The sequence below is a fragment of the Notamacropus eugenii genome, chromosome 3 (assembly GCF_028372415.1).
Source record: "Notamacropus eugenii isolate mMacEug1 chromosome 3, mMacEug1.pri_v2, whole genome shotgun sequence".
Lineage (NCBI taxonomy): Eukaryota > Metazoa > Chordata > Mammalia > Diprotodontia > Macropodidae > Notamacropus > Notamacropus eugenii.
This window is the reverse complement of record NC_092874.1, coordinates 401891040-401917582: the sequence shown is the minus strand read 5'-3', so window position 1 is coordinate 401917582 and position 26543 is coordinate 401891040. Positions and strand designations below refer to the sequence as shown.

Here is a 26543-nt window from a genome sequence, read left to right as displayed (position 1 = left end):
GTTTTGTCCTTTTCCCATCTTTACGACACCTTTCCCTGTCCTGTGCCCCTATCCTTTAAGTGGAGGTTTCTGGTATCTCCTCTTTCCTTTGTCCTGTTGTTATAAACATGCAAGCTTCTGTATGGATTGTGAACTCTTTGGGTTCCACGTGCATGTTCATTTCTTTTGTAACAAACCCACTTTTCGTGTAAGTTTCATGAAGTTGTGATTGCTTATTGATCCTTCCTTCCTTCCTTTCTTCCTTCTTTCCTACCCCCTCCTTCCTCCTTTCATCTGTTCCTGAGAGTATTTTGTCATGTTGTAAACCCTATGAAGAAGATAGAAAAGAAAGACTTCCATTAATAGTATTTTCTTAATTAATAGGTCAGTAACAATTTCTTTTTTACTCCTTGTTGATCCTCTTGAGTGTTCTCTGAATCAAGCAGCCAGCTTCTTGCCTCCCTTAGATGTGTCTATTCAGTTGAAAGGTGTGTTCTGGCCCTTGATCTTGACCTCTGGAGCACAGTGCTAATAGGAGTGTGGCTTCAGGTTCAGATTGCTCCCTTTCCTGCCCCTTGCCACTTTCCTTCATGCAAGAGGAGATGTAAAGTGCTACCACTGAAATGTTTTAAAAATTTAAAATGGAATGAAAGATAAAAAAGGGGCAACGATTGAATTCAGTTATACATTTATTCTATGCCTATTATGTGCCAGGGACACAAAGTTTTGATAAACATGGTTCCTGTCCCAAAGTAGTTTATATCCTATCCTAACATAGGAGAAGGCATGCCCATAATTGTAATGGACATTTTATGATAAATATGCTGTTGCTTTTGCAAAACAAAGTTCTCTGAGAGATCCAAAGAGGGAGGATTATTATTCATTGGGATGCCTCAATTGAGTTTTAAAGGTTATATGGGAATACAATCAAGCATTTATAAAGAATGTACTGTATTCCAGATGCTGTGCTAGGGTTTTTCAGCAGGTGAATGAGGGAGGACATTCCAGGTTAAAGAATAATATACTTAGTCACAGGAGAGTTAAGAGTTTGTTTGAGGGGAGTGAAAGTAGTTTCGTTCATCTATGTTGAAAATTTTAAGATGCCAGCAAGATAAATCTCAACTTTATCATTCTTCTACTCAAAAAAACTGAAGCATTTCCCTGTTTCCCAACATGACTAGCTCTATGCATAAGAAATATTATTCTGGTAGTTGGAAGTTCCAGCAATTATTCTGGCAGAATGGAAGTAGGAAACACTGTTTGGTTATTGCAGACATTTAGGTTAAAAGTGTTAAACTCACTCTCTAGTTGTGTTGAACCAGATTAAAATTTAATTGGAAAATATTTGACAAAAGGAATAAAAATACATTATAATATAATGTTAGCTTGTGCCTCTTTAAGTCAGTATTCAGCCTGCAGGGATCCTTGTCTATTTGAATTGGATGATAGTAAGAGCCTGTGCTAGTGTGGTACCTGTGGAAATGTGTGCTCGTCCTTCATTGCCAAAGAAGACCTTGTCATCAGAGAAATAATGACATGACTTGCACTTGACTTTGTTTTGAGTGAGGGGGGGCTGTGCAGATCACCAGCCTCACTTCTCCTCCAGAGCCATCTGAATCCAGTGACCAGACATTCATCAGGATGACTGGAGATGACCCAGGATGAGGCAGTTGGGGTTAAGTGACTTGCCCAAGGTCACACAGCTAGTGAGTGTCAAGTGTCTGAGGTGAGATTTGAACTCAGGTCCTCCTGACTCCTGCACTGGTGCTCTAAACACTGCACCACCTAGCTGCCCTAGCTGTGGAAATATAGAAAAAAGGAACAGATGCTTGATGTAGATGTGAAAGCTTCATCTCCAGCATCTGCCACTTTCTATACATGTGAGCTTGGACAAGTCACTTACCCCTCTGGGGTACAGTTTTCTTATCTGCAAAAATGAGGAATATCCTTGAGATAGTTGAGAATGCTCCTTCCAGGACTAAGTCAGTGATTCTACAACAGAAGTGGCAAGCAATTGGATATTAGACTTAGGGGTTATCTTTTATTCATGCCTATCCTAGCCATGATGAATGGGTGGTTTCCCAGAGAAAAACTGAAGAAAGAGCTGGTTTTCGGGAAAGAAAATAAACTTATTTTAATCATTTTGAGTTAGAAGTACTGGCAAATATACAGATGGAGATGCTGTGTAGAGAGCTGAAGATGAAGATCTTGAATTGCCAAAGAAAGAAACTTAGGAGGTTATCTTTAAGGGAAAAGCTGAACAACAAGGTTCTTGTCTCACATCAGTTCTACCTAAGGAGATGAGTGGGATAGACTTAGTGAAGACTCCTCAGATTGTAATTTTTCTCCCAGGGGTGAGGTAAGGCCTAAAGGCTCAAGGTTACAATATTTTTAGAATAGAATAGTTCCATATAAGGATATAAAACTGTGTAGCGTATTAGGGTCTCAATGATTGGACAAAACTTACATAATTCCTCGATGTCTTCATTTCAAAAGGGATTGGTTAGATTTCGTGTCTAGAATGTAAGACCATATTCTCAGCTAATGAGGATAATGGTCAGTGGGGGGAGGAGGGACTTGCGTTAGGGTCTATATAAATCACTGTCCTGTTCTTTGTCTTCGGCTTTCCTACTCCTACAGGTGAGCCCCGCTTCTCGAGAATCGAATAAATCACTTTTCTGTCATCACTTTGAGAGGCCTCTGAGTAATTGATTTATGTAGGGACCTGAGCCATCCCACACAGAGAGATCTTCTGACTCTAGACTCCAGGTAACTGCAGCCCACACACTTCAGTAGCCCAGGGTGCTACCTTGGACTAGGCAACATCTCTGTTTCTGTAGATGATGATGTTTCCTGTCTAGCAGGAATGTTCCCATTTTGGAGTGAGGGGGAATGCTTAGATCTCACCCAGTGCTTATTTTGGGTCTGCTCAGGTTTATATTTTGGGTTCACCCAAAGTTTTAATTTATTTTCTCTCAGCTGCTTTACTTGTTCTGATCTTTGGACCAGTTTAGCAGAGTTGGAAGTACATAATTGACTAAGTCCAGTTTTGAAATGGTGTGTTTATAGGAAAACTATATATGATGACTAAATAAAAAAAGGGAAACTGAATGTTGTATAATTAAAACAACAAACTTTGTTCTGGAGAAGGGATGAAAAAATATATCTCTAACCTTCTTGGCAGAGGCAAGAGACAATGAGTATGGAACGCTGCACATAATGTCAAAGTTGGTTGATGTATTGGTTAGTTTTTCTGAAATTCTATTTTTTGAAATTTTTTTCTCATTTGTTATAAGGGATGCTTTTGATTGGGGAGGAGTATGGGATATTTTGGAAAATGAAGGTGATATTTTAAAAATGAATAAATAAAAATTTTTTAAGAAAGAAATCATGTTAGCCCACAGGCCACTTATGGAATGCTAAAGGATTTTGAGTAACCTGTGAAAAATATAGAGGAGAACATCCTCCACCTTTTCATGGGCCTCTCGAAATCCTTTGATGTGTCCTATGGCTATAAGCAGCCTGTGGGCCATACGTTGTGCAGGCCTAAACTTGGTGGTGGAGTCAATAGACTGCTAGAACCAGACTCAGAAAGACCTGAGTTCAAATCTTGCCTCAGATACTTGCTAGCTGTATGGCCCTGAAGTAAGTCACTTAACCTCTATCTCTCTCAGATTACTCATGTATAAAATGGGGATAGTAATAGCAGCCACCCCCCTCAGGGCTGTTGTGAGAATAAAATGAGGTAGTATTTATAAAGTGGTTTATAGTAGTTAAAGAGGTATATAAATTCTGGCTGTTATTATTACTCTTATTTTCTAGAGTATTAATTTAACAAAAAAAAATCTCATAAATCTGAAAAAGAATATCAGCCATTAAAAATGAGACGAAAGACTGTTTTCTTAGGCCCAGTGATAGGTTAAAAAATTATTTCTGATTTTCATTTGCAGAGGGCACTTATTGAGTGTTATTTTACTTCAAAATAGAACAGAAAAATTATCAAAAAGTTACTGTAATGAATTCGAAAAAGTACAATTCAGTAAAGCCACAGCGTCTAGTCTATTACATTTATGAAAGCTCCATCTCAGAATTGCTACCTTGCTTCAAAGCTAGGTTAGAGACCACCACATGAGGCCTTTTCTGATATCTGACCCTCTCCTGTCAGTGTACCCTCTCTTATCCTCTGAAACTGCTTTTTACTTATTATGTATATATTTTCTATCATACAGCATGTCCAAATGGGGTTTTAAGCTTAAAACTTTTTGACTGAGACTTTTTGGACACCCTGTATGTATATATGTTTTTCTTGGTTGAATATAAGCTTGTTTGTTGACTAACTGAATAATACAGTTATGTATAAATGGGGGTGTATACATGTGTATATACAGGTATATATTCCATAGCAAGAAATGTTGATTCATTTACGTTTCTCTGAGTAAGAAACATTTGTAGTTAGAAAATTATTAGAAACAAAGCCATATCCTTATACATATAATAAGAAAAGACATATAATTAGAGTCCAGACATGAAAAGCATTGCAGCAGAGTAAATTTTATTGATCCCTTCTGAGAAATGTGACATTACTGGGAATTCAGGAGAAGAGGAACTTTGAAGGGGGAGGAAGGGAAGGGGTGCCAAATTCATGGCACCTTCATTATTTATTACAGTTTCCTCCCCAGCATGTGTTCTTGCATCCGGTGACTCTGGCTTCGTGGCTGTTTCACAAACAAAACTCTCTATCTTTCAGCTCCAGGCATTTTCTCTGGCTGTCCTCTCTGGACTGGAATATTATCCTTCCTCCACTCTGACTACTGAACTCCCTGGCTTCCTTTAAATCCCAACTAAAATCCCACTTTCTGTGGGAAGCCTTTTCCAATCCCTATTAATTCTAGTGCCTTCCCTCTGTTATTATTTCCTGTTTATCCTGTATACAGCTTGTGTGTGTATATACATATATATACACACACATACGTGTATATATATGTATGTGTATGTTTATTTATTTGCATGTTGTCTCCTCCATTAGATTGTGAGCTCCTTGATGGCAGAGACTGTCTTTTGTCTTTTTTGTTTGCTTCCCCAGCACTTAACACAGTGCTCGGCACACAATAGGCACTTTTTTTGGCTGTTTTTTGGCTGACTGATTGAATTGATTAGGCCAGTTGTATGTGACTTTGAGAGGGGCAGAGTTCTAGCAATTCTAGCAGAGTAGTCATTTTTCATGCATAGTTTTTGACTCCTGTTGGTGTTAGTATTAGCTATGAAGTCATTCTTGAGTGTTGGCCCTGGAAGGTAAGGCTGACAGTTTTTGTTTGAGTTGGCCCTCTTGTACTTTGCCTTGGAAAAGTGCCTTAATAGCCTGCTTATTTGAGACAGAGATGAAAATGCTGGAGATCCTTGAGATACTAGAGTCATTGGAGTCTATAGAAAAGAATGTAATGATCATATTTGACTTCCAGGAGCCCAGATGGCCAAGTAACCAGTAAGTTCTCATTCTCCCTTGTTGACTTCTAAAAACTCAGAAAATATCGCCCCAGGAAAAACCCTGGAATAGATGATTCAGAAGAAAGATATGGTGCAGCAGTCTTTTACTCTGGGAAGCTTGGGGGATTAATGGGAAAAGGTCCCTTTTGCTCTGGTGGGAGGGGAGCAGCAGTATAGCACTGGAGGCATCCCAGCTAGTCATTGGCAGGCCCCACCTCAGCAAACCAGTGGGAGACCATGAGCCCCAGGGTAGTGGAGGAGGCAAGTGCCAACACTAGTGGACCCCCTGTAGTGCTTTGCCTCAAGGAGGGGAACCAGTAGACTCCAGGTTGGAAAACCATCACAGGTGCACAGGAGGCAGGCCTCCTCCAGTAGCCAAACCTTCTGGTACTTTAGAGTAGCCCAAGTAAACCAGCATCCTCCAGGAACCAGACCCCCATTCCCCACCCTGAGAGCTTCAATGTTGCCCCAACTCAGTACCAGGTAAGCTGCCAGGCCCCTACAATCTCCAGCTGCCAACATCTGAGACCCCCAACACACAAAGTCAGCCACCAGTTCCTTCGCCCCTAGCACAAGAAGCTTGGGTCAGTGCCTCCTGAGCTTCAGCAGGAGAGCTCAACTTTAAAAGCCATGAAATAGGTAAACATCATAGGCAAAAAGCAGAAATGGACAATGACCATAGATTCTTTCTGTGGGGACAGGGAAGATCAAAACATAAATTCAGAAGAGGACAACTTTGTCAATATACCCGCATCTGAAACCTCAAAGGGGAACATGAACTGGTCTCAAGCCCAAAATGCCTTCTTGGAAGAGCTCAGGAAGGATTTTAAAAGAGAAGTAGGAAAAAAATTGGGAAAAGAAGTGAGAGGTATGCAAGAGAGAGTCAGTAGCTTGGAAAAGGAAGGAAAAAAATTGACAGAAAACAGTCCTTCAAAAGTAAAATGAGCCAAATGGAAAAGGAGATACAAAAGCCAATTGAAGAAAATAATTCCTTAACAATTAGAACTGGGCGAGTAGAAGCTAATGACTCTATGAGACATCAAGAATCTGTCAGTCATGGTGGAAAATGCTCTCCACACCCAGAGAACTATAGAATGTGAATGCATATCAAAGGTTGCTATTTGCTTTCTTTTTATTTTGTTTTGTTTTTCTTTCTCGTGGTTCCCATCCATTCTAATTCTTCTGTACAACATGATTAATGTGAAAATATGTTTAATAAGAATGTATATGTAGAGCTTATATCAGATTGTATGCTGTCTTGGGTAGGGGAGAGGCTTGGAATATGATATTCCGTAAGGTAAAAGAGTTTGGACTACAACCAAGGATCAACTACTCAGTGAAGTGAAATTGAGCATAATCTTTCAGGGGAGGAGATAGACAGTCATTGAAATAGGGGACTTCCAAATCTCCCTAATGAAAAGACCAGAACTCCACAGAAAATTTGATCTACAAATACAAGCCTCAAGAGATGCATAAAAAGATAAACAGGAAAAAAAAAAGAAAAAAAACGTTATTCAGTAAGGGCGAACTGTTTACATCCCTACATGGGAAGATAGGACTTGAAATTCTTAAAACTGTCTCTTTATTATGACATTTAGAAGGGGTATATACATAGAAAGAGGTCATGGGTATAAATTGACTTTGATGTGATGACAAAAAAAATCTAATTAAATGGTAAAAAGTGATTGTACTGAGAGAAGAAGAAAGGAAAAGGCAGAAAAGGGTAAATTACATCACTTGAAAAGGCACAAATACCTATTATAGTAGAGGGAAAGAAGGAAAGTAGATGAGCATTGTTTGAACCTTACTTTCATCAGATTTTTCTCAGAAAAGAAATGACATATTCAATTTGGTATAGAAATCTAACTTACCCTGTAGGAAGTTGGAGGGGGAAAGGGAAAGAAAAGAAAGGGGGGCATGGATAGTAGGGTGGAAGAAGTAGTAAAGGAAAGAAAAGCGAAGAGGGTAGATTGAGGGAGGCAGGGGTCAAAAGCAACACTCTAGTTAGGAGGGAAAGAGAGAAAGGAGAGAGAAAAGCATAAATGGGGAAAGATAGGATGGAGAGAAAGGCACAGTTAGTAATCATAACTGTGAATGTGAATGGGATGAACTCTCTCATAAAACAGAAGCAGATAGCAGAGTGGATTAAAAATCATAATCCTACAATACGTTGTTTACAAGAAACACATTTGAAGTAGAGGGATACTCACAGAGTAAAGGTAAAAGGTTGCAGTAGAATATATTATGCTTCAACTGAAGTAAAAAAAAAAAAAGCTGGGGTGACAATCCTAATCTCAGACAAAGCAAAAGCAAAAATAGATCTAATTGAAAGAGATAAGGAAGGAAACTTCATCCTGCTAAAAAGTACCATAGACAATTAACTAATAACATTAGTAAACCTATATACACCAAGTGATATAGCGTCCAAATTCTTAAGAGAAGTTAAGGGAGTTACAGGAAAAAATAGACTATACTAGTGGGCGGCCTCAACCTCCCCCCTCCAGAACTAGGTAAATTAACCACAAAATAAACAAGAAAGAAGTTCAGAACGTAAATAGAAGTTTAGAAATGTTAGATATGGTAGAGCTCTGGAGAAAATTGAATGGGGGTAGAAAGGAATATACCTTTTTCTTGGCCTTCTGTGGCACCTATGCAAAAACCTCACAATCTAATTCAGAAAGGCTGAAATATTAAATAATACATCATTACCCAATAAAATTATGTGTAATAAGGAGCCATGGAAAGACAAGCTAAAGACTAATTGCAAACTAAATAATCTAATCCTAAAGAATGAGTGGGTCAAACAAATCATAGGAACAACCAATAACTGCATCCAAGAGAATGACAATAATGAGACAACATACCAAAACTTATGGGATGCAGTCAAAGTAGTTCTTAGGGGAAATTTTATATCTCTTAATGCTTACATGAATAAAATAGAGAAAGAGGAGATCAATGAATTGGACATGCAACTAAAAAAGCTAGAAAAAGAACAAATTAAAAATCCTGAAAACCAAAAGAGAGATTAATAAAACTGAAATTAAGAAAACTGTTGAACTAATAAATAAGAGCTGGTTTTATGAAAAAAACAATAACATAGATAAACCTTTGGTTAATTTGATGTAAAAAAGACAAATTACCATTGTCGAAAATGAAAAGAGTGAATTCACCACCAATGAAGAGGAAATTAAAAGAATAATTAGGATCTATTTCGCCCAACTGTATGCCAGTAAATCTGATGATCTTAGTGAAATGGATGAATACTTACAAAAATATAAATTGCCTAGATTAACAGAAGAGGAAATAAATACTTAAAAAAAAACCTCATTTCAGAACGAGCCATCAATGAACTCCCTAAGGAAAAATCTCCAGGGCTAGATGGATTTACAAGTAAATTCTACCAAACATTTAAAGCAATTAGTTCCAATAATATATAAACTATTTGGAAAAATAGGCAAAGAAAGAGTCCTACCAGATTCTTTTTATAATACAAATATGGTGCTGATACATAATCATTGAAGAGTCAAAACAGAAAAAGAAAGTTATAGACTAATTTCCCTAATGAATATTGATGCAAAAATTTTAAATACAATATTAGCAAAGAAATTACAGCAACTTATCATGAGAATAATACACTGTGATCAGGTTGGATTTATACCAGGAATGCAGGACTGGTTCAATATTAGGAAAACTACCAGTATAACTGACAACAAAATCAACAACAAAACTAACAGAAATCATATGTTCATCTCAATAGATGCAGAAAAAGCATTTGACAAAACACAACACCCATTCCTATTAAATGAGAGCATAAGAATAAATGGAGTCTTCCTTAAAATGATAAGTAGTATTTATCTAAAACCATCAGGAAACTTTATACATAATGGGATTAAGCTAGAAGCATTTCCAGTAAGCTTAGGAGTAAAACCAGGATGGACTTATCACCACTATTATTCAACATTATGCTGGAAATGTCAATGTTAACAATAAGAGAAGAAAAAATTGAAGGAATTAGACTAGGCAAAGAAGAAACAATTCTATCACTCTTTGCAGATGATATGAGAGTATACTTAGAGAGTCCTAGAGAATCAATTAAAAAACTACTTAAAATAATAAATTTAGTAGAGTTGCAAGATATAAAATAAACCCACATAAATCATCAGCATTTCTATATATTACTAATAAAGCCCAGCATCAGGAGATAGAAAGAGAAATTCCATTTAAAGTTACTGAAGGTATTATAAAATATTTGGAGAACTATATAAACACAAACCCAAAGCAAACTCAGGAACTATGCAAACACAATTACAAAACACTTTTCTAACAAATAAAGTCATGGGTAGGCTGAGCTAATATAAAAAAAATTCCAGTTCTACCTAAATTAGTTTACTTATTCAGGACCATATGAATCAAACTAGCAAAAATTATTTTATAAAGCTAGGAAAAACAATAACAAAATTCATCTGGAAGAACAAAAATAGTCCAGAATATCAAGGAAATTCATGAAAAGAAACATAAGGGAAGGTGGCCTTGCCACACCAGATCTTAAATTGTATTATAAAGCAGCAATCATCAAAACTGTTAGGTACTGACTAAGAAAAGATATAAAGTGGTGAATCAGTGAAATAAGTTAAGTACACAAGACACAGTAGTCAATGACTATAGTAATCTACTGTTTGAGAAACCCAGAGACTCCAGCTTCTGGGATAAGAACTCACTGTTTAACAAAAAGTGCTGGGAAAACTGGAAAATATTATAGCAGAAACTAGGCATAGACCAACATCTTACATCCTATACCAAGATTAAGTCAAAATTGGTACACAATTTAGATACAAAGGCTGATACTATTAGCAAAATAGGACAAGGAATAGTTTGCCTGTCAGATTTATGAAAAAAAGAAGAATTAATGACCAAATAAGAGATAGAGAACATTATGAAATACAAAAAGGATGATTTTGATTACATTAAATTGAAAAGTTTTTGGACAAACAAAACCAATGCAACCCAAATTAGAAGGGACACAGAAAGATGGGGAAGTTTGTATGGCCAGTGTCTCAGATAAAGGTTTCATTTCTAAAATATATAGAGAACTGAGTCAAATCTATAAGAGTACAAGTCATTCTCCAATTGATAAATGGTCAAAGGATATGAACAGGCAGTTTTCAGATGAAGAAATTAAAAGCTATCCATAGTCCTATGAAAAAAATGCTCTAAATTTCTATTGATTAGAAAAATTCAAAATAAAACAACTCTGTGGTACCAACATGACAAACAGGAATATGAGAAAGATACAGGAAAATGGGAACACTAATACATTGTTGGTGGAATTGTGAACTGATCCAACCATACTGCAGGGCAATTTGGAACTATAACCAAAGGGTTATAAAACTGTGTATACCCTTTGACTAGACATACCGTTTCTAGTTCTGTATCCCAAAGAGATCATAAAAAAAGGGAAAAGAACCCATATGTACAAAAATATTTATAGCAGCTCTTTCTGTGGTGGCCAAAATTGGAAATCTAGAGGATGTCCATCAATTGGGGATTGTCTGAACAAATTGTAGCATATGAATGTAATGGAATATTATTGTGCTATAAGAAATGATAAGCAGGCAGACTTCAGAAGAACCTGGAAAGACTTACATGAAATGTTGCTGAGTGAAGGGAACAGAACCAGGAGGACATTGTACATGGTAATTAGCAACATTGTGCGATGACTAACTTTGATACCTCTTCTCAGTGATGCAAGGATCTAAGACAACTCCAAAAGACTCGTAATGGAAAATGCTATCCATATCCGGAGAAAGAACTATGGAGTCTGAAAGCAGATGGAAGCATACTATTTGTTCTCTCTTTTTTTGTTTTGTTTCTTCTTTCTCTTTATTCTTGTTGGTTCTAATTCTTCTTTATGACATGACTGATGTGAAAATAAAAAGAAAAAAATGCTGGATAACAACAATAACTCGCAATTTATAAAGAACTTTACAAACATCTCATTTGACCTCTACAACAATCCTCTAAAAATGTCTGATCTTTATTTAAATAGAGAAAAAAGTTATACCTCTTCAAGAACTAAATTACCAATATGATCAATCAATCAGTAAGCATTTATTAAACATCTACTATGTACCAGACACTGTGCTAAATGCTGGGGATGCAAATATAATAAATGACATAATTCTTAGTGATATAGAACTTCAGTCTTATGGTGGAAGGTGGGGGAAGAGACTATGAGTTCATCTACAAGTATTAACAATAGATATAAGAAGAATAAATATCAAGTTGTTAAATACAAGGTAGTTTGAGCAGGGCAGTAGCAGATGGAACGGATCACAAAAGGTTTCATACAGATGGTGGTACTTGAGCTATGCCTTGAAGGAAGGGTGAAAATGAAGGAACATAACCAGCTGTGGTCTCCCAGACTCTGAGGTTTAAAGATCTGTTAACCCTCCACTCCTTGAACCCCTTACCACAAACGGTTTAGCAGAAGGAAATGAGTTAAGCCATTTTTTCTTTCAGGTACCCGGGCTGTCCTGATTCTGTAGCGGTCTCTGTGTTTTCCCACTCTTCCCCAAGGGACTTCAGAGTAGGACTTGGAGGGCATTCATTGGAACACTAAACCACCATTTCTAAATACAGTTAGTTCAGACAGCCAGCTTTCTTTCCATTCCTGCAAGCTAGGGGGAAAAAGAAAAGCAAACCAAATATCATCATTCTAGCTCCTGAGTTTGAAGTTGGGTCTGTAGAGCCAAGGTGATTTGTCATCCAGATTGAAAGTCTTTGTCACTTGGCTTCCACAGAAAGGGGAGGGGTGGAGGCAGTTGAATGCAGGATTTCCTTAAGCTTGGTTTATTCTGAAAAAGCATATACATATTTTTGTTTATTTACCTCCTCCACAGTCTCATCTATTTAACTTTTTCCCCCACTTTTCTTTTTTGTAGACCAGTCGGATAGAATTTGACTTGCCAGAGTATTCAGTTCGTCGAAGATACCAGGATTTCGACTGGCTGAGGAACAAACTGGAAGAATCTCAGCCTACGCATCTCATTCCCGTAGGTAGTATGCCCTTGTAGCTTGTTGCTCAGCTTTTCTGCATCCTGCTCAGTTGGAATAATGTTCATTGAATCCCTCTTTAAGCTAAGTGCTATACAGAACATTCACACAAGAATATCTGCCATGGGAGGGCTTATATTCTAAATTGGTTTGACTCACATCACAGATACAATGTACATTTCAACTTATGGATCCCACATATTTATCAGTATCTTATGCCATTAGTTTTTTGTTGCTGGCTGGGTAGATTCAGTATGAAGCATGTAGACCTCTTGTATGTTTGTTCATCTGAACTGTCTCAATAAAGATTGTGTAGGGACTAAGTTGTTGTATGTGTTCTAAGTAAACTTAGTATTAACACTGAGTGTACAGTTTCACTCTGTGTTTGGATTTGAAAATGTGACTGGAGATACTGTTGTTTTTCCTCTCAAGAGCTGTATCTGATATTTGGGTAGCTGCCAGCAGGTAAACAGTGGTACTTTAGGATTATTGCTGCCAAGTACTGTAACAGTTGACTCTAGATTATCCAGGTGTGAATAAGAGAGAATATACATTCTTAATAATTACCCTTTTTCTACAGAAGTTTAATTCTTTACTACAGTAGCAAAAAAATCTATTGATTATTACATAAAATACTGTCATAATACATTAAAATGCATTACAATAACATTGGCTTGTATTTTTAAAAAATTTCATCTAAAGAGAGGTAAAATACAAATTACAAATTTAATACCTTCCTTACTTTACCTAAACTCTAATTTTTGACTAAGTGTTGTTTATTTTAATTGGAGTTAAGTAGAACTCACCTGCAGCCTTTGCTGAGGGTCAAAAGTGTTCTGGCTCAGTTGAAGCTTTTTAGGCTAGTATTAATTTTGGGTCTTGAAAAGCTTTCAAAGGTGCTTTCTTTTTCAAAAGCAACCTTTAATTATTATTTTTTCACTTTTATAGAGGAAAAAATGTTTATAGCACTCTTTCTCTCTGAATTTTCCTTTTCTGTCTAGCTTCCAAGAAGAGATTTTTGATATTTTTTTGCAGCATGCCTCTGCTATCCTTTGTCTGCCTTCATAGCTAAATGCGGAATTGTAGTCAGCTATTTTCTTGTAAAGGTTTGTGTAAAAATCTAGTGATCTTCTCTTTCCAAATAGGTTATCTCTAGAAGCTATCTTGTTATGTCAAGTGTATCAGTTATTTTGTATCAAATCCTAAATATTACGTGTAAATTCCTTTTAGGGTAAGGGTTCTTGGAAATTTGGGTTCTGTAGATAGATTTCAGAAGGTCTGTGAAACTAGAAAGGAAAAGAAACACCTTTATTCTTTACTAATTCTCAGTTTCCTTTGTAGCTTTTTGTATTTGTTGTAATGCATTTTATGACATTATTTTAAGAAGGGGTGCATGGTCTTCATCAGACTTCCAGAGGGGTCCATAACACAAAAAAGATTACCTATTCCTTATTATTCTATATTCCATATGGGCTTACCAGCTTATGCTTAATCTGCTTTTTAAAGGTTCTTTACCCCACCTTTTTTCCTCTGAACAGTTTTAAATGCATTTGATTAGAAAGTGTTTTCATTTAATATGCTGGTTTCTTCACAATAGAATTTTACCTGGTTTTATAATATATCTTTTTAGTTAATGGTACCTATCAGTGGAGTGTATTGCATCTTGTAGATACTGTAGATATCTAGACAGGTGACAGATAAGAGAGTGAGAGTGATTCTGAGTCTGAGTTTAAGATATCCTTAAATAGAGAAATTCCTGTAGTTTCAGCAAGACATGTTGGAGATAAGAAAATGCTTGATAACAATGAGGTAAATGACAATATTGCGGAAGAGAAAGATCAACAGTTCCTAATCCAACATTACTGATACATTATAACACCCAAGGTGTTATTGGACTGGCTGCTGTCTTAATTCTTAGCCAAAAATATTTAAAACTCAAGGCCATTTAGGTAGTATACATTTTGTTTGTGATAGAATTCAGTGGGAAAAAGCTTTGCTTTACGAAGAATTGCTTTTTAAAATACTTGCTCTAAAATAGAGAACAGATGCATTTTAGAATAAGAGAGTTAGATGGTATAGTGCAGGGTTTAGTGGAAGACTGGGTGGAACCTGTTTGTTGTGAGCCAGGAATGGTTTTTACATTTTAAAAAAAGTTTATTGTATTTTAAAATGTAATAATTATTCTTAACTCGAAGGCAGTTGGTGCCAAATAAAATAGTTGGGACTTGGCCATTGGCCATACTTTGCTGACCTCTCTACAACATAATGGATATGTTGGACTGGTAAATTCAAATTCTGTCTCAGATTCTTACCAGCTGTGAGGCACTTGGCAAACCTCATAACTTTTCTGTGCTCAGTTTCCGTATCTGTAAAATGAGGATAATAATAGCACCTAAATCACAGTTACTAAGACAATGTGATGTGTGTGTTTTTACACACATATACATGCACACACATACATGCACACATGTATAAAATGCTTTACAAACCTTAAGACACTGTAAGAAATGTAAACTGTTAGGCTGGCAAAAGAGAGTTTGGAAACAGAAGTTATTTCAGATTAAGGGAGACTATTGTTATGAGAAATTATTTCCTTTTTGAGTTCATATAGTGGGTTACTGCTCCTGAATAAACCTAACACAGAAATTATAGAGGGTTTTATTATACATAAGCACAGGTTTAGTAGATAGAAAAATAATCCTGAACAAGGTTTAGGATTCTAATGAGGCTTCTTATAGAAAAAAGTATGTCATATAGAAAGAAAAATAATTTTTGACATACAACCATCTAGCAGTCTTAGGCCATAGATGTTGAAAAAACTTAAACAGAATCACAATCTCATGTATACCTTAAGGGGAAAAAACCCCAGTTATATAGACTCTAGGTAAACTAAGTCTATTACAGATTGAATTACATTTAGAGGGTTCACAGTGGGCTGATTCAGAAAGGATATTTACATACCTTCAGAGTCTGCTACAGGGGAATTCTTCCACAAATAGCTAAATCATTTTGGGAAACTCACTTCCCTTTGGCTTCTTACTTGGGGAATGTCAAAAAGACTTCCCTTTGTACTTTTATTTCATGAGTCAAGTTTTAGTTAGGTGAGGTTAATATTAACAGAAAACAGGTTTCATTTAGCCAGAAGATTCCAGGAGGAATGGCATAATAAAAATTAACAAAAGGAAATAAGAAAATGATTCTCAGTCCCTTGTTTGGATCATAGAGGTCTGCAGTACCTCTTTGATCACACATTTATAAATTGTTGTACTCCCATTAGAATTTGGTCATGTACCTTTGTAGGCAAACATAAGCACAGGAAACATTAGAACAAAAGTAATATAACAATGTCATCAATATTAAATAATAGGAAGTCTACTTGGTTCAGCTTGTTCCTACTCCAATGATCGTTTAATCAGCTTATTTCATTTTGGATCTTAGCTATCTCATATACCCATCGGATTCTGGAAAACATTTTCCCCTAGAAATTTTACAAGAGATCTTGCTCCCAGGACAGTCCTGGAGAAGTTTTTCTCCCAGTAGATCCACTTCCCTGGTTCTAAGTTCCAACAGAGAGGTTCACTAGGTAATGCTGCTAAAATCTACTAGTGATAAAACCTAATACAATTTAGTAAAGCCTAACACAACTTCTTAAATTTGGTCTTCCATTAACTAGTTTATGTGGTGAAAAACAGCTCAAACATATGGAGTTAATCTTATAAATGAGAGAGCTATAAGAAGAACCTCAAATAGGAAATCATAATTCACCTTAAAGTTCAGAGAATTTCAGTTTTTACATGCTACTTGCTCTTTCTACCTTTACTTGAACACTGTACATGATATAGATAATGCTCTCTACAGGCTGAAAGAATCTTAAAAAGGATCCATGAGGGTCTAACCTACATGGTCTTTCTGGCTCTTAATATTATAGGATAACAACTCCAAAAGCAGGGGAGAAATGATTAAATACTTCTTTGTAATTATTAGCACTATTTTAAATGTAAAGTCCTTAACACAATCTTGAAAATTTGTAAACAATTACTAAAATATAATTAAATCCTGTATATCCTTGGAAAAAGGATAAGAAAAAAATTACAAAAATAATTCATTTGTGTATATTCAATTGGACTTGAAGGAAGTTCAGCACTTTACTTTTTCAATCTTGTTCTTAATTACTTTCAAGATCAAAAGAAAAATTTACAAACTATCCAGGAACATCATATTGTCCTTTTTTCATTGTTCTTAATAGAAACATTTGAATGCCATCTATCTGTCTGTCTATCTATCTATCTTATCTTTCTATCCTAGTTTTCAGAGAAAACAGTCTAATTTTGCTGCTTCTCTCAAAAGTGAAGTTTACTACTCCATTAAAATCATATCACATCTGTGTTCAGTCCCTCCCTTGGAGTGTGTATGTGTGTGTGTGTGTGTGTGTGTGTGTGTGAGAGAGAGAGACAGAGAGAGAGAGAGAGAGAGAAACATAATCTGAGGTGATATGAGATACAGAACTAATTTCATTTTGTAGAATGATGAGTTTCTGAAGATCATGAAGTCCAGGATGGCAGCCAGATGGGAAAGGATAAGGAGAATTGCCTGGGTACCATTCTTAAATGACAGATGATCTGAGATGTCCCACATGTCCATCCTGCCTCTACACTTCTCCAGCCAGAGGAAGGGAGGGGCCCTAGGGCAGAGGGTGCTGAGGAAGTATGAATTTCAGATTTGATTTCATTTTGCATTATAATGTGTTTCTGGAGATCCTAAAGTCCTAGAAAGCAGCCAGGTGGGAAATGATGAGTAAATGCATAAGAAGAGTAGAAAGGTAATGCCAGATAGAGGAGTTTGTATTTGATTTAGAGGAAGTAGTGAACCATTGATATTTATTTAGAGGATGAGATAGACAGACCTTGTGTGTTGTTCGTCCTTCGTTGCTGAAGACCATACCATCAGAGAAATGATGACATGACTTGTACTTGACTTTGTTTTGAGTGAGGGAGGACTGTGCAGGTCACCAGCCTCACTTCTCCTCCAGAGCCATCTGAGTCCAGAGATCTGATATTCCTCAGGATGACTGGAGATAGACAGACCTGAGAACTACATGGGGACATATTGGAATGGGGAGAGACTTGAGGTAGGAAGACCAATTGAAAGTCAGTTAGTAATTCAGGTAAGAAGTAGTAGATGTGAGAGTGCAGAGAAGAGGCCATAAATAAATGTCTATCCTATAGAGATAAGAAGGACAATGAATACAAGGGAGGTGTCAAGTTTGATTCTGAAATGGTGAACCTAGGTGACTAGATTGATTGTGGTGTTCTTGGAAGTAATAGGGAAGTTCAGCAGAGACTTGGGTTTGGAGATAAGCCCAGCAGAGATGAGTTTAGCAATAAAGAGAATGAGTTCTATTTCGGACTTGATGAGTTTGAGATGCCTGTGGAATATCCAATTTAAAATATCTAATAGGTAGTTGGAAATGTAGAATTGGAGCTCAGGAGAGAGGCTATTACTGGATATGTAGATCTGAGAGTCATGGGATCATAGATTGAGAGATAGAAGAGACCTGGATGAGGAAACTGACACTCAGAGGTAAAGTGAATTACCCAAGGTCATACAACTAGTAAATGTCAGGTGCAAGATTTGCACCCAAGTTTTTATTTTGCTCCCAGTTGTAACACTATTCACTAGACCATAGTATCATTTGAATACAGATGCTAATTAAATCTATGGGAGTTGATGAGTTCATCAAGTAAGAGTATATAGAGAGAAGAGGGCCCAAGATAGAATCTTGGAGTACACTCACATTTAGTAGATGTGACATGGATCCAGCAAAAGAGACTGGGAAAAAGAGATCAGACAAGTAAGAGAACTAAGAGAAAGTCCTATCAGGGAGAGGTGGTCAGTGGCATCAAATGCTGCTGAAAAATTAACAAGTTTTAGAATTGAGTAAAGGTCATCAGGTCTGGCAATTAAGATATCATTGGTAATTTTGGAAAGAACAGTTTGAATAGGAGTATGAAAACCAGAAAGGCAGCTAAATGATGCAGTGGATAGGATACTGAGCTTGGAATCAGGAAGCCTCATCTTCATGAATTCAAATCCAGCCTCAGACATTTGATAACTGTGTGACCCTGGACAAGTCATTTAACCCTGTTTTCCTCACCTCCTCGGCTATAAAAATGAACTGGAGAAGGAAATGACAAACCACTCCTATATCTTTGCCAAGAAAATCCCAAATGGGGTATTGAAGAGTCATGACTGGGTTTTAAAAGAGAGTGAGATATGAGAGATTTTAAAATAGAGGGAGAGAAGAGGAAGTAAAAGTACCAAGTGAAGACTTTCTCAGCAAGTTTAATTGAGAAGAAAAGCAGAGAGAGTGTACTAAAACTAGTAGAATCTTGAGAATTATTTTTTTTATAGTGGAGACTTGGATATGTTTGTAGGCATCAGGGAAAGAACTGGTAGATAGGGAGAAATTCCAGATTAGAAAGAATGGGAGGAATGTGGTGATAGGGGGAATGATAAAAGACAGGAGAGAGTCAAAAGTACATGAAGGAAAGATTGGCATTGGCAAGAGGAAGGGTCATTTCTTCATTAGAGGCTCGAGTGAAGAAAGAAATATAGTGGGGAGAGACGTTAGAGGGATGTGAGAGATAAGGAGGGGGAGGGAGCTTACTTCAAATGTCCTGTATTATTACAAGTATTCTTAGTGAAGAAGGAGGCATAGCGATGAGAGGTGGGGGAAGGTTGCTGTGGGCAGCTTGATGTGAGGTTTGGAATAGTGGCTTTGGGGAGTGGGACAGAGAATTGAATATGGAAGAACAGAAGGATTGGGGTCCTTTTGAGATGAGGTAACATAAATTGATAACTGTCCCAGTCATGGTTGTTGACTTCTCCCAGCTCTGTTGAACAGCCCAAGAGTAGGAGCAAAAGGTGAGGATGGTAGAAGTAATCCAAAGTTGGAGTTTACATAAAGGTGTTTTCAAAAACCTGCAGGAACATGCACATAAAAAAGGAATAGTAGGAATTATTTTTGGGGGAAACAGTATTAAATACTCTTAGACTCAGCAGTTGTGTTGTTTAGTTTTGCTGCATTGCATTTTTTTCTTCCTTGTTCTTTGTTAAAAGGGAGAGTTTGTTGAGTTAGTGGGGGGGTTGTCTTATGTTTACATTTGAAGGTGATATTTTAAAAATAAAAAAATGCTGTTAGAAGGAACAAAGTCTGCTCTGCCTTCTATAATTTATTTATAGTTTATATATAAGCTTGTGTTCATATAACATATATTATACTTTGCAGCCTAATCTTTTACATCTTTGTCTGAAAGATATTACTGCACACATTTTAGAACTTTATTAAAGAAGGCAACTTTGAAGAAAGAAAATTCTCACCCCATCTTGGGGATCAGACAGTCTCACTCGCAACACTGATAGCCAGAGGATGGAACAGGAGAACTTTAAATCAAACATTCTTTCCAAAGCTACATGGAGAAGATTAGACCAAATCACTTTATTCAGTACCATGAAATACAACTCAAAAAGCGGCATAAAACAATGCGTGGAATAATCATTTGCATCCAAGTATAAAGACTTAGGAAAGTAGTTGACTAAGAAATTCACAGTAGTTGACTGTGAAATCCAAAAAAAGTTAACTTGGAAAACTGCATGTTTTAGAAGTTTGTAGACACTTAAAAACACTTTTCCCCCACTTCCTGGCATCCGAGCCTACTTTACACCATGTGATCTCAAAGCCACTCACTTGGGTTCCCAAATCACAGCTGTATCTCCAAAAACCGAATAGAAGTAGTATAGAGTAATAGAGTAATGAGTGGATTGGGCTCTGTATTTGGAGACAGGAAGACATGGGTTTGAATTCCACCCCAGTGGAACTGAGAACTGTGTGAATCTGGGTAAGTCTCTTAAACTCTATGAGCCTCAATTTCCTTATCTCAGGTCTCAGTAACCTCAAATGTATCTTTCATCTCACAATCTACGATCCTATGAAATTGACTTCCCTCTTTACAATACCACTTCCTTCTTCCCCTGCCCCTACCATCACATCCTATTTATTAGAAACAATGTAATAATGATGGTGTTTATTTCATTCATTCAAGTTTTTTTAATTGCCCACTATATGCAAGATATAAATGTGGCCCTGAAACCATCCTGCATTTCTCATGGTTCCTTAATGTTGATAGCTATTAAAAGGTCGGTTCAATTAGGGCTAATTTTCTTGTCCAGGAAGAGTAAGTGAGAGGGTGGAGCCAAGATAGCAGAGAAAAGCCAGGAAGTCATCTCAGTTCCCCCCAGTTTCTCTCAGAAACAATGTTAAATCAAGCCTCTAAAAGAATTCTGAAGCAATCCAGAATCCACAAAAAGATGGACTGAAATAATTTTCCAGTCCAAGATAATTTAGAAAGGACTTCAGGAAAAGTCTGTCTCATTTGGGTGAAGAGAGAGTACAGCATATTGTAGACAGTGTGCAAGCAAGCCAGTAGGAGGCTCTTAGCTGCAGGACAGATGAGCAACCAAGACCCTATGGTTCTGGCTTGTCAGGCCAGCTGTGAGACCTCCAACTTTAGCATAGCAGGCTATTGCCAGCCCTGGAACCCAGGGCACAATAGGTGTGTCTAGACAGGCTACCCTAGTACAGTGGACAAACTGCCAGCCCCAGAGGCTCCAGCTCAGAAAGCCACTAACCAGGCCTCAGCTCCCAGTGCACGAAGTCTGGGACAGTGCACCTCTGTGTCCCAGGAGCAGAACTCAACTTTTAAAAAATGAGCAAAACCCAGAAAAGATCCCTGACCATAGAAAGCTACTATGGCAGTAGGAAAGGTCAAAATACAAACTCATAAGAGGACAACAATGTCTAAATGGCTAATACAGAGTTTCAAAGGGGAATATGAATTATTCTCATCCTCAAAAAGTCCTCTTAGAAGAGCTCAAAAAGAATTCTAAAAATCAAGTAAGAGAGGTAGAAGAAAAATTGGGAAGAAAAATGAGTTATTCAAGAGAATTATGAAAAAAAATGTCAACAGCTTAAAAAAAAGGCACAAAATTGGATGAAAAAAGACCACATTGGAAGAACAATTGACCTGGAAAATAGATCCAGGAGAGGTAATTTAAGAATTATTGGATTTCCTGACAGCCACGATCAAACAGAACCTGGACAGCATCTTCAAGAAATCACCAAGGAGAACTGACCTGAGATCCTAGAACCAGAGGGTAAAATAGTCATCGAAAGAATCTGCCAATCACCTCTAGAAAGAGATCCTAAAATGAAAAGGAATATTAGAGCCAATTCCAGAATTATCAGGTCAAGGAGACAATACTGCCAGCAACCAGAAAGAAACAATTCACATATCAAGGAGCCACAGTCAGGATTACAGAGGACTTAGCAGCTTCTACATTAAAGGATCAGAAGTCTTGGAGTACAATATTTCAGAAGGCAAAGGAGCTTGGCTTACAACCAAGAATCCAGTGAAATTGAGCATAATCTTTCAGGGTGACATGTGGACATTCAGTAAAATAAGGGACTCTCAGACTTTCCTGATGAAAAGACCAGAGCTGACCAAAAACTTTGATCTTCAAATACAAGACTCAAGAGAAGCATGAAAAGGTAAACAGGAAAGAAAAAATGTTACTCAGTAAGATTTAAACTGTTTACATCCCCATACAGGAAGGTGATACTTGTAACTCTTGAGAACTGTATCTCTATTAGGGCAGTTAGAAGGAATATATGTAGACAGAGGGTGTGGGTATAAGTTGGCTTTGACATGATGATATAAAAAAATTAAAGGGTAAAAAAAGATTGTAGTGGGAGAAGAGGAAAAGGGGAGGCAGAATAGGGTAAATTATATCACATGAAGAGGTACAGAAGAACAGTAGAGGGAAAGAAGAGAGAGGTGAGCGTTGTTTGAACCTTACTCTTTGGATTTGGCTCAAAGAAGGAATAGCATACACACTGAGTATAGAAATTTATCTTATGCTGTAGGGAAGTAGGGGAAAGGGGAAGGAAAGGGAGGTGATGGTCAGAAGCAAAACACTGGTGAGGAGGGAAACTGAAAGGAGAGAGAAAATTATAAACGGGGAAATATTAGATGGAGGAAAATACACAGTTAGTAATCATAACTGTAAATGGGGTGAGTTCTCCCATAAAATGGAAGTGGATAGCAGAGTAGATTAAAAACCAGAATCCTATAATATATTATTTACAAGAAACATATTTGAAGTGGAGGGATATTCACAATAAAGGTAAAAGGCTGGAGCAGAATATATTCTGCTTTAGTAAAAGTAAAAAAAAAAAAAAAAAGGCAGGGGTAGCAATGCTGACCTCTGAATCAACTAAAAAACTACTTGAAATAATTAACAACATTAGCAAAGTTTTGGAATATAAAATAAACCCACATAAATCATCAGTAATTCTATATATTGCCAACAAAGCTCAGCAAGAAGAAATAAAAAGAGAAACTCCATTTAAAATAACTGTAGACAGTATAAAATATTTGGGAGTCTACTTGCCAAAACTAACCCAGGAATTATATTAACACAGTTATAAAACACTTTTCACACAAATAAAGTCAGATCTAAACAATTGGAAAAATATCAATAGCTCATGCGTAAGCAGAGCTAATATAGCAAAAATGACAGTTCTACCTAAATTAATTTACTTATTCACTGCTATACCAATCAAACTACCAAAAGTTGTTTTATAGAGCTAGAAAAAATAATAACAAAATTCATCTGAAAAAATAAAAGGTCCAGAATATCAAAGAAATTAATGAAAAATTACAAACATCAGAACTATTTGGTATTGACTAAGAAACAGAATTGTAGATCAGTGGAATAGATTAAGTACATAAGACACAGTAGTAAATGATTTTTGGTTTGATAAACCCAAAGACTTCAGCTTCTTGGATAAGAACTCACTATTTGACAAAAACTTCTAGGAAAGCTGGAAAATACCATGGTAGAACCTAGGCATAGACCAACATCTCACACTGTTATATGAAAATAAGGTCAAAATGGGTACGTGATTTAGACATAAAGGGTGATACTATAAGCAAATTAGGAGAGTAAGCAATAGTTTATGTCCCAGATCTATGGAAACAGGAAGAATTTATTACCAAACAAGAGATAGAGAACATTATGAAAAACAAAATGGATAATTCTGATTATATTAAGTTTTCACACAAACAAAGCAAGTGCAAACAAAATTAGAAGGAAAGCAGAAAGATGGGAAACAATTTTTTATAACCAATGTTTTTGATAAAGGCCTAATTTCTTAAAAGTATAAAGAACTGAGTCAAATTTGTAAGACTACAACTAAACATGAGTTTAGTTCAGACATATTCCCTGCCCTCATTGAGCTCACAACTCAGTGGATAAGGTACAGACAACATAGATGTTTCTACCATAGTTCCAACCCTGGGGTCTGTGAACTTGTTTGTTTTTTAAAATATTTTGATAACTGTATTTCAGTATAATGATGTCTTTAGTAACCTTAAGATTCTTGCTAGAGTCCTCCTTAATAGGCTAATCCTTCACCTGGAAAATGATCATATAGCTGAGAGCCAGTGTGCCTTCAGAAAGGGCAGAGGGGCTGTAGATATGGTGTTTGCTGCCTGACAACTCCAAGTCATTCCCCAATTGACAAATGGTCAAAGGATATGAACAGGCAGTTTTCAGATAAAGAAATTAAAACTATCTAGTCATATGAAAAAAATGCTCTAAGTCACTATTGATCAAACACGTACTGGAGAAGATATGGGAAAATTGGGACACTGATGAATTATTGGTGGTGTTGTGAACTGATCAACCATTCTGGAGAGCAATTTGGAACTATGGCCAAAGGACAATCAAAGCTTTGATCCAGCAATACCACTACTAGATCTGTATCTCAAAGAAATCATCAAAAAGGGAAAAGGACCTACATGTACAAAAATATTTATAGCAGTTCTTTTTGTGGTGGCCAAGAATTGGAAATTTAAGGGATGCCCATCAATTGGGGAATGGTTGTCCAAGTTGTGGTATATGAATGTAATAGAATACTGTTGTGCTGTAAGAAATGATGAGCAGGCAGATTTCAGAAAAACTTAGAAGGGCTTACATGAACTGATGCTGAATGAAGTGAGCAGAACCAGGAGAACATTGGATACAGTAACAGCAACATTGTGCAATGACTAACTGATAGATTTAGCTCTTCTCAATAATACGATGATCTAAAACAATCCCCAAGGACTTACAAAGGAAAATGCTATCAAAGAATACTATTTTTACTGGGGTTTTTTTTGTGGCTTTTCCCTGTTGTTTTGTTTCTTCTTTCAAAACATCACTAACATGAAAATATGCTTAATGTATAATGTATAATGCACATGTATAGTCTATATCATATTGGGTAGGGTAAAAATGGGAAGGGGGAAAGAGAAAAAATTTGAAACTCAAAATCTTATAAAAAATGGATGTTGAAAACTGGCTTTACGCATAATTGGAACAAATAAAGTAGTGTTTATCCCCCCAAAAAAGAGTATAATGAAAACTGCATTGCTAAACCTATTTCTCTCCTATTTTCTCAATTAATTGGAGCGCTTCTACTTTCTCTGTCTTCACAGCCTCTTCCAGAGAAATTTGTGGTCAAAGGAGTTGTGGATCGCTTTTCCGAAGAGTTTGTTGAGACTAGAAGAAAAGCTTTGGACAAATTCCTAAAAAGAATTGCAGATCACCCCGTGCTCTCCTTCAACGAACACTTTAATGTTTTCCTTACAGCCAAGGTAAGCTCAGAGTTTTTTGTATGTTTTTCCTGCTATTCTCTCAAATGCATGTCTAGGTACTTGGTAAAAGATCAACTGATTTGTCTTTCGTGATTGGCCTCCTGAATGACTCACTAGATTTACATTTAACTTTCCCTCAGAGGTGCTTATATATGTATAAATTGCAGGTCCACACAAAACCTCAGTGTGTAAGAAGAAGATAGAGAAGTTCACATTTCCCAACAGCAGGGATTAATATGTTTTTAAAAGAGTGATAGACACGGAAGATATCACGATCACACCTTCTAGGACTGTTGTACTCCTGCATCCCACAATGATATTGTGCATTGTTTCAGGAAAAGCACAAAACTGCTTGGATCTAGATACGTACAGTAAACTTATGGGACTGAAATGTTTCCTGGACATTTACTAGAAGAAAATTGTAGAGATACTCACTTCCAACCTTAGATTTTTGGAGCTTAAACTGTATCCTAATGGTTTTCCCTGTCCTCACCTGCGTCAGAACTGGCCTGAAGCATCGAGTGGCAGGGAGTCATCTGTGTATTAGACAACTTGATTCTTGTGAATCTATGGAAATGGTGTAACTTGTGCCCAGGATTTCCAGCATATATCTAATTCTTCCATCTTTCCTTTAGGCCATTCTGCTTTTTTGGTAGACTTCATATGTATTATGCTACCTGAATAAGGCCAGAAAGCTGATGATTCCATGTAGCCTGTCCTACAGTTGTCGAGGGGATTTCCTTTCTACTTTTCCCTGAAGAAATGCCAAAGACAAAACTATTTGCTTCTTACGGTATCTATTGATTTTAGTTGTTTCAGAGAGGGTGTCTTACACCTTGACTTGAAACTGAAGCTGTGTGGCCCCATACTTTAATGTTAGCCTTTTTATTAGCTCCCATCAAGCCTTGTACCTTTACCAAATTTTTTTCCTCATCTAACATATTTTTACAAGAATTACAAGGAAAATTCATCTCCATTTTTTGAGATGAATTTCTTCTTCCCAAAAAACTCACTGTTACCTTTTACTTATTGGTCATTTAATGATAATTTAATGATTCATGATAAAAATTATTTTACACATTTAAGTGAGACTAAAGTATTTTAGAAACTTTGTTAAATGTGGAAAAAAGAATGCTGCTTATTATGCTAGAATTCTGTAACCAGGGGACTTGATTTCAATGGAAATGTAGGTCTTTTATGCATTGCCTTGGAAATGCATTTCAGGTTTCACGTAACGTTTTAAGTGATATTTTTGTTTTTATTGACATG

The 26543-nt window shown here is 36.7% G+C and overlaps 1 protein-coding gene across 1 annotated transcript in view; it reads left to right on the top strand.

Annotated features, from left to right (window-relative positions):
* The window catches only part of SNX30 (sorting nexin family member 30), a 169848-nt gene that overhangs the window by 90497 nt on the left and 52808 nt on the right, over window positions 1-26543 (top strand). The window contains exons 3-4 of the mRNA XM_072598043.1: window positions 12405-12515; window positions 25116-25274. Coding sequence (XP_072454144.1) covers window positions 12405-12515; window positions 25116-25274 — 270 coding nt within the window. The remainder of the gene's footprint in view (window positions 1-12404; window positions 12516-25115; window positions 25275-26543) is intronic.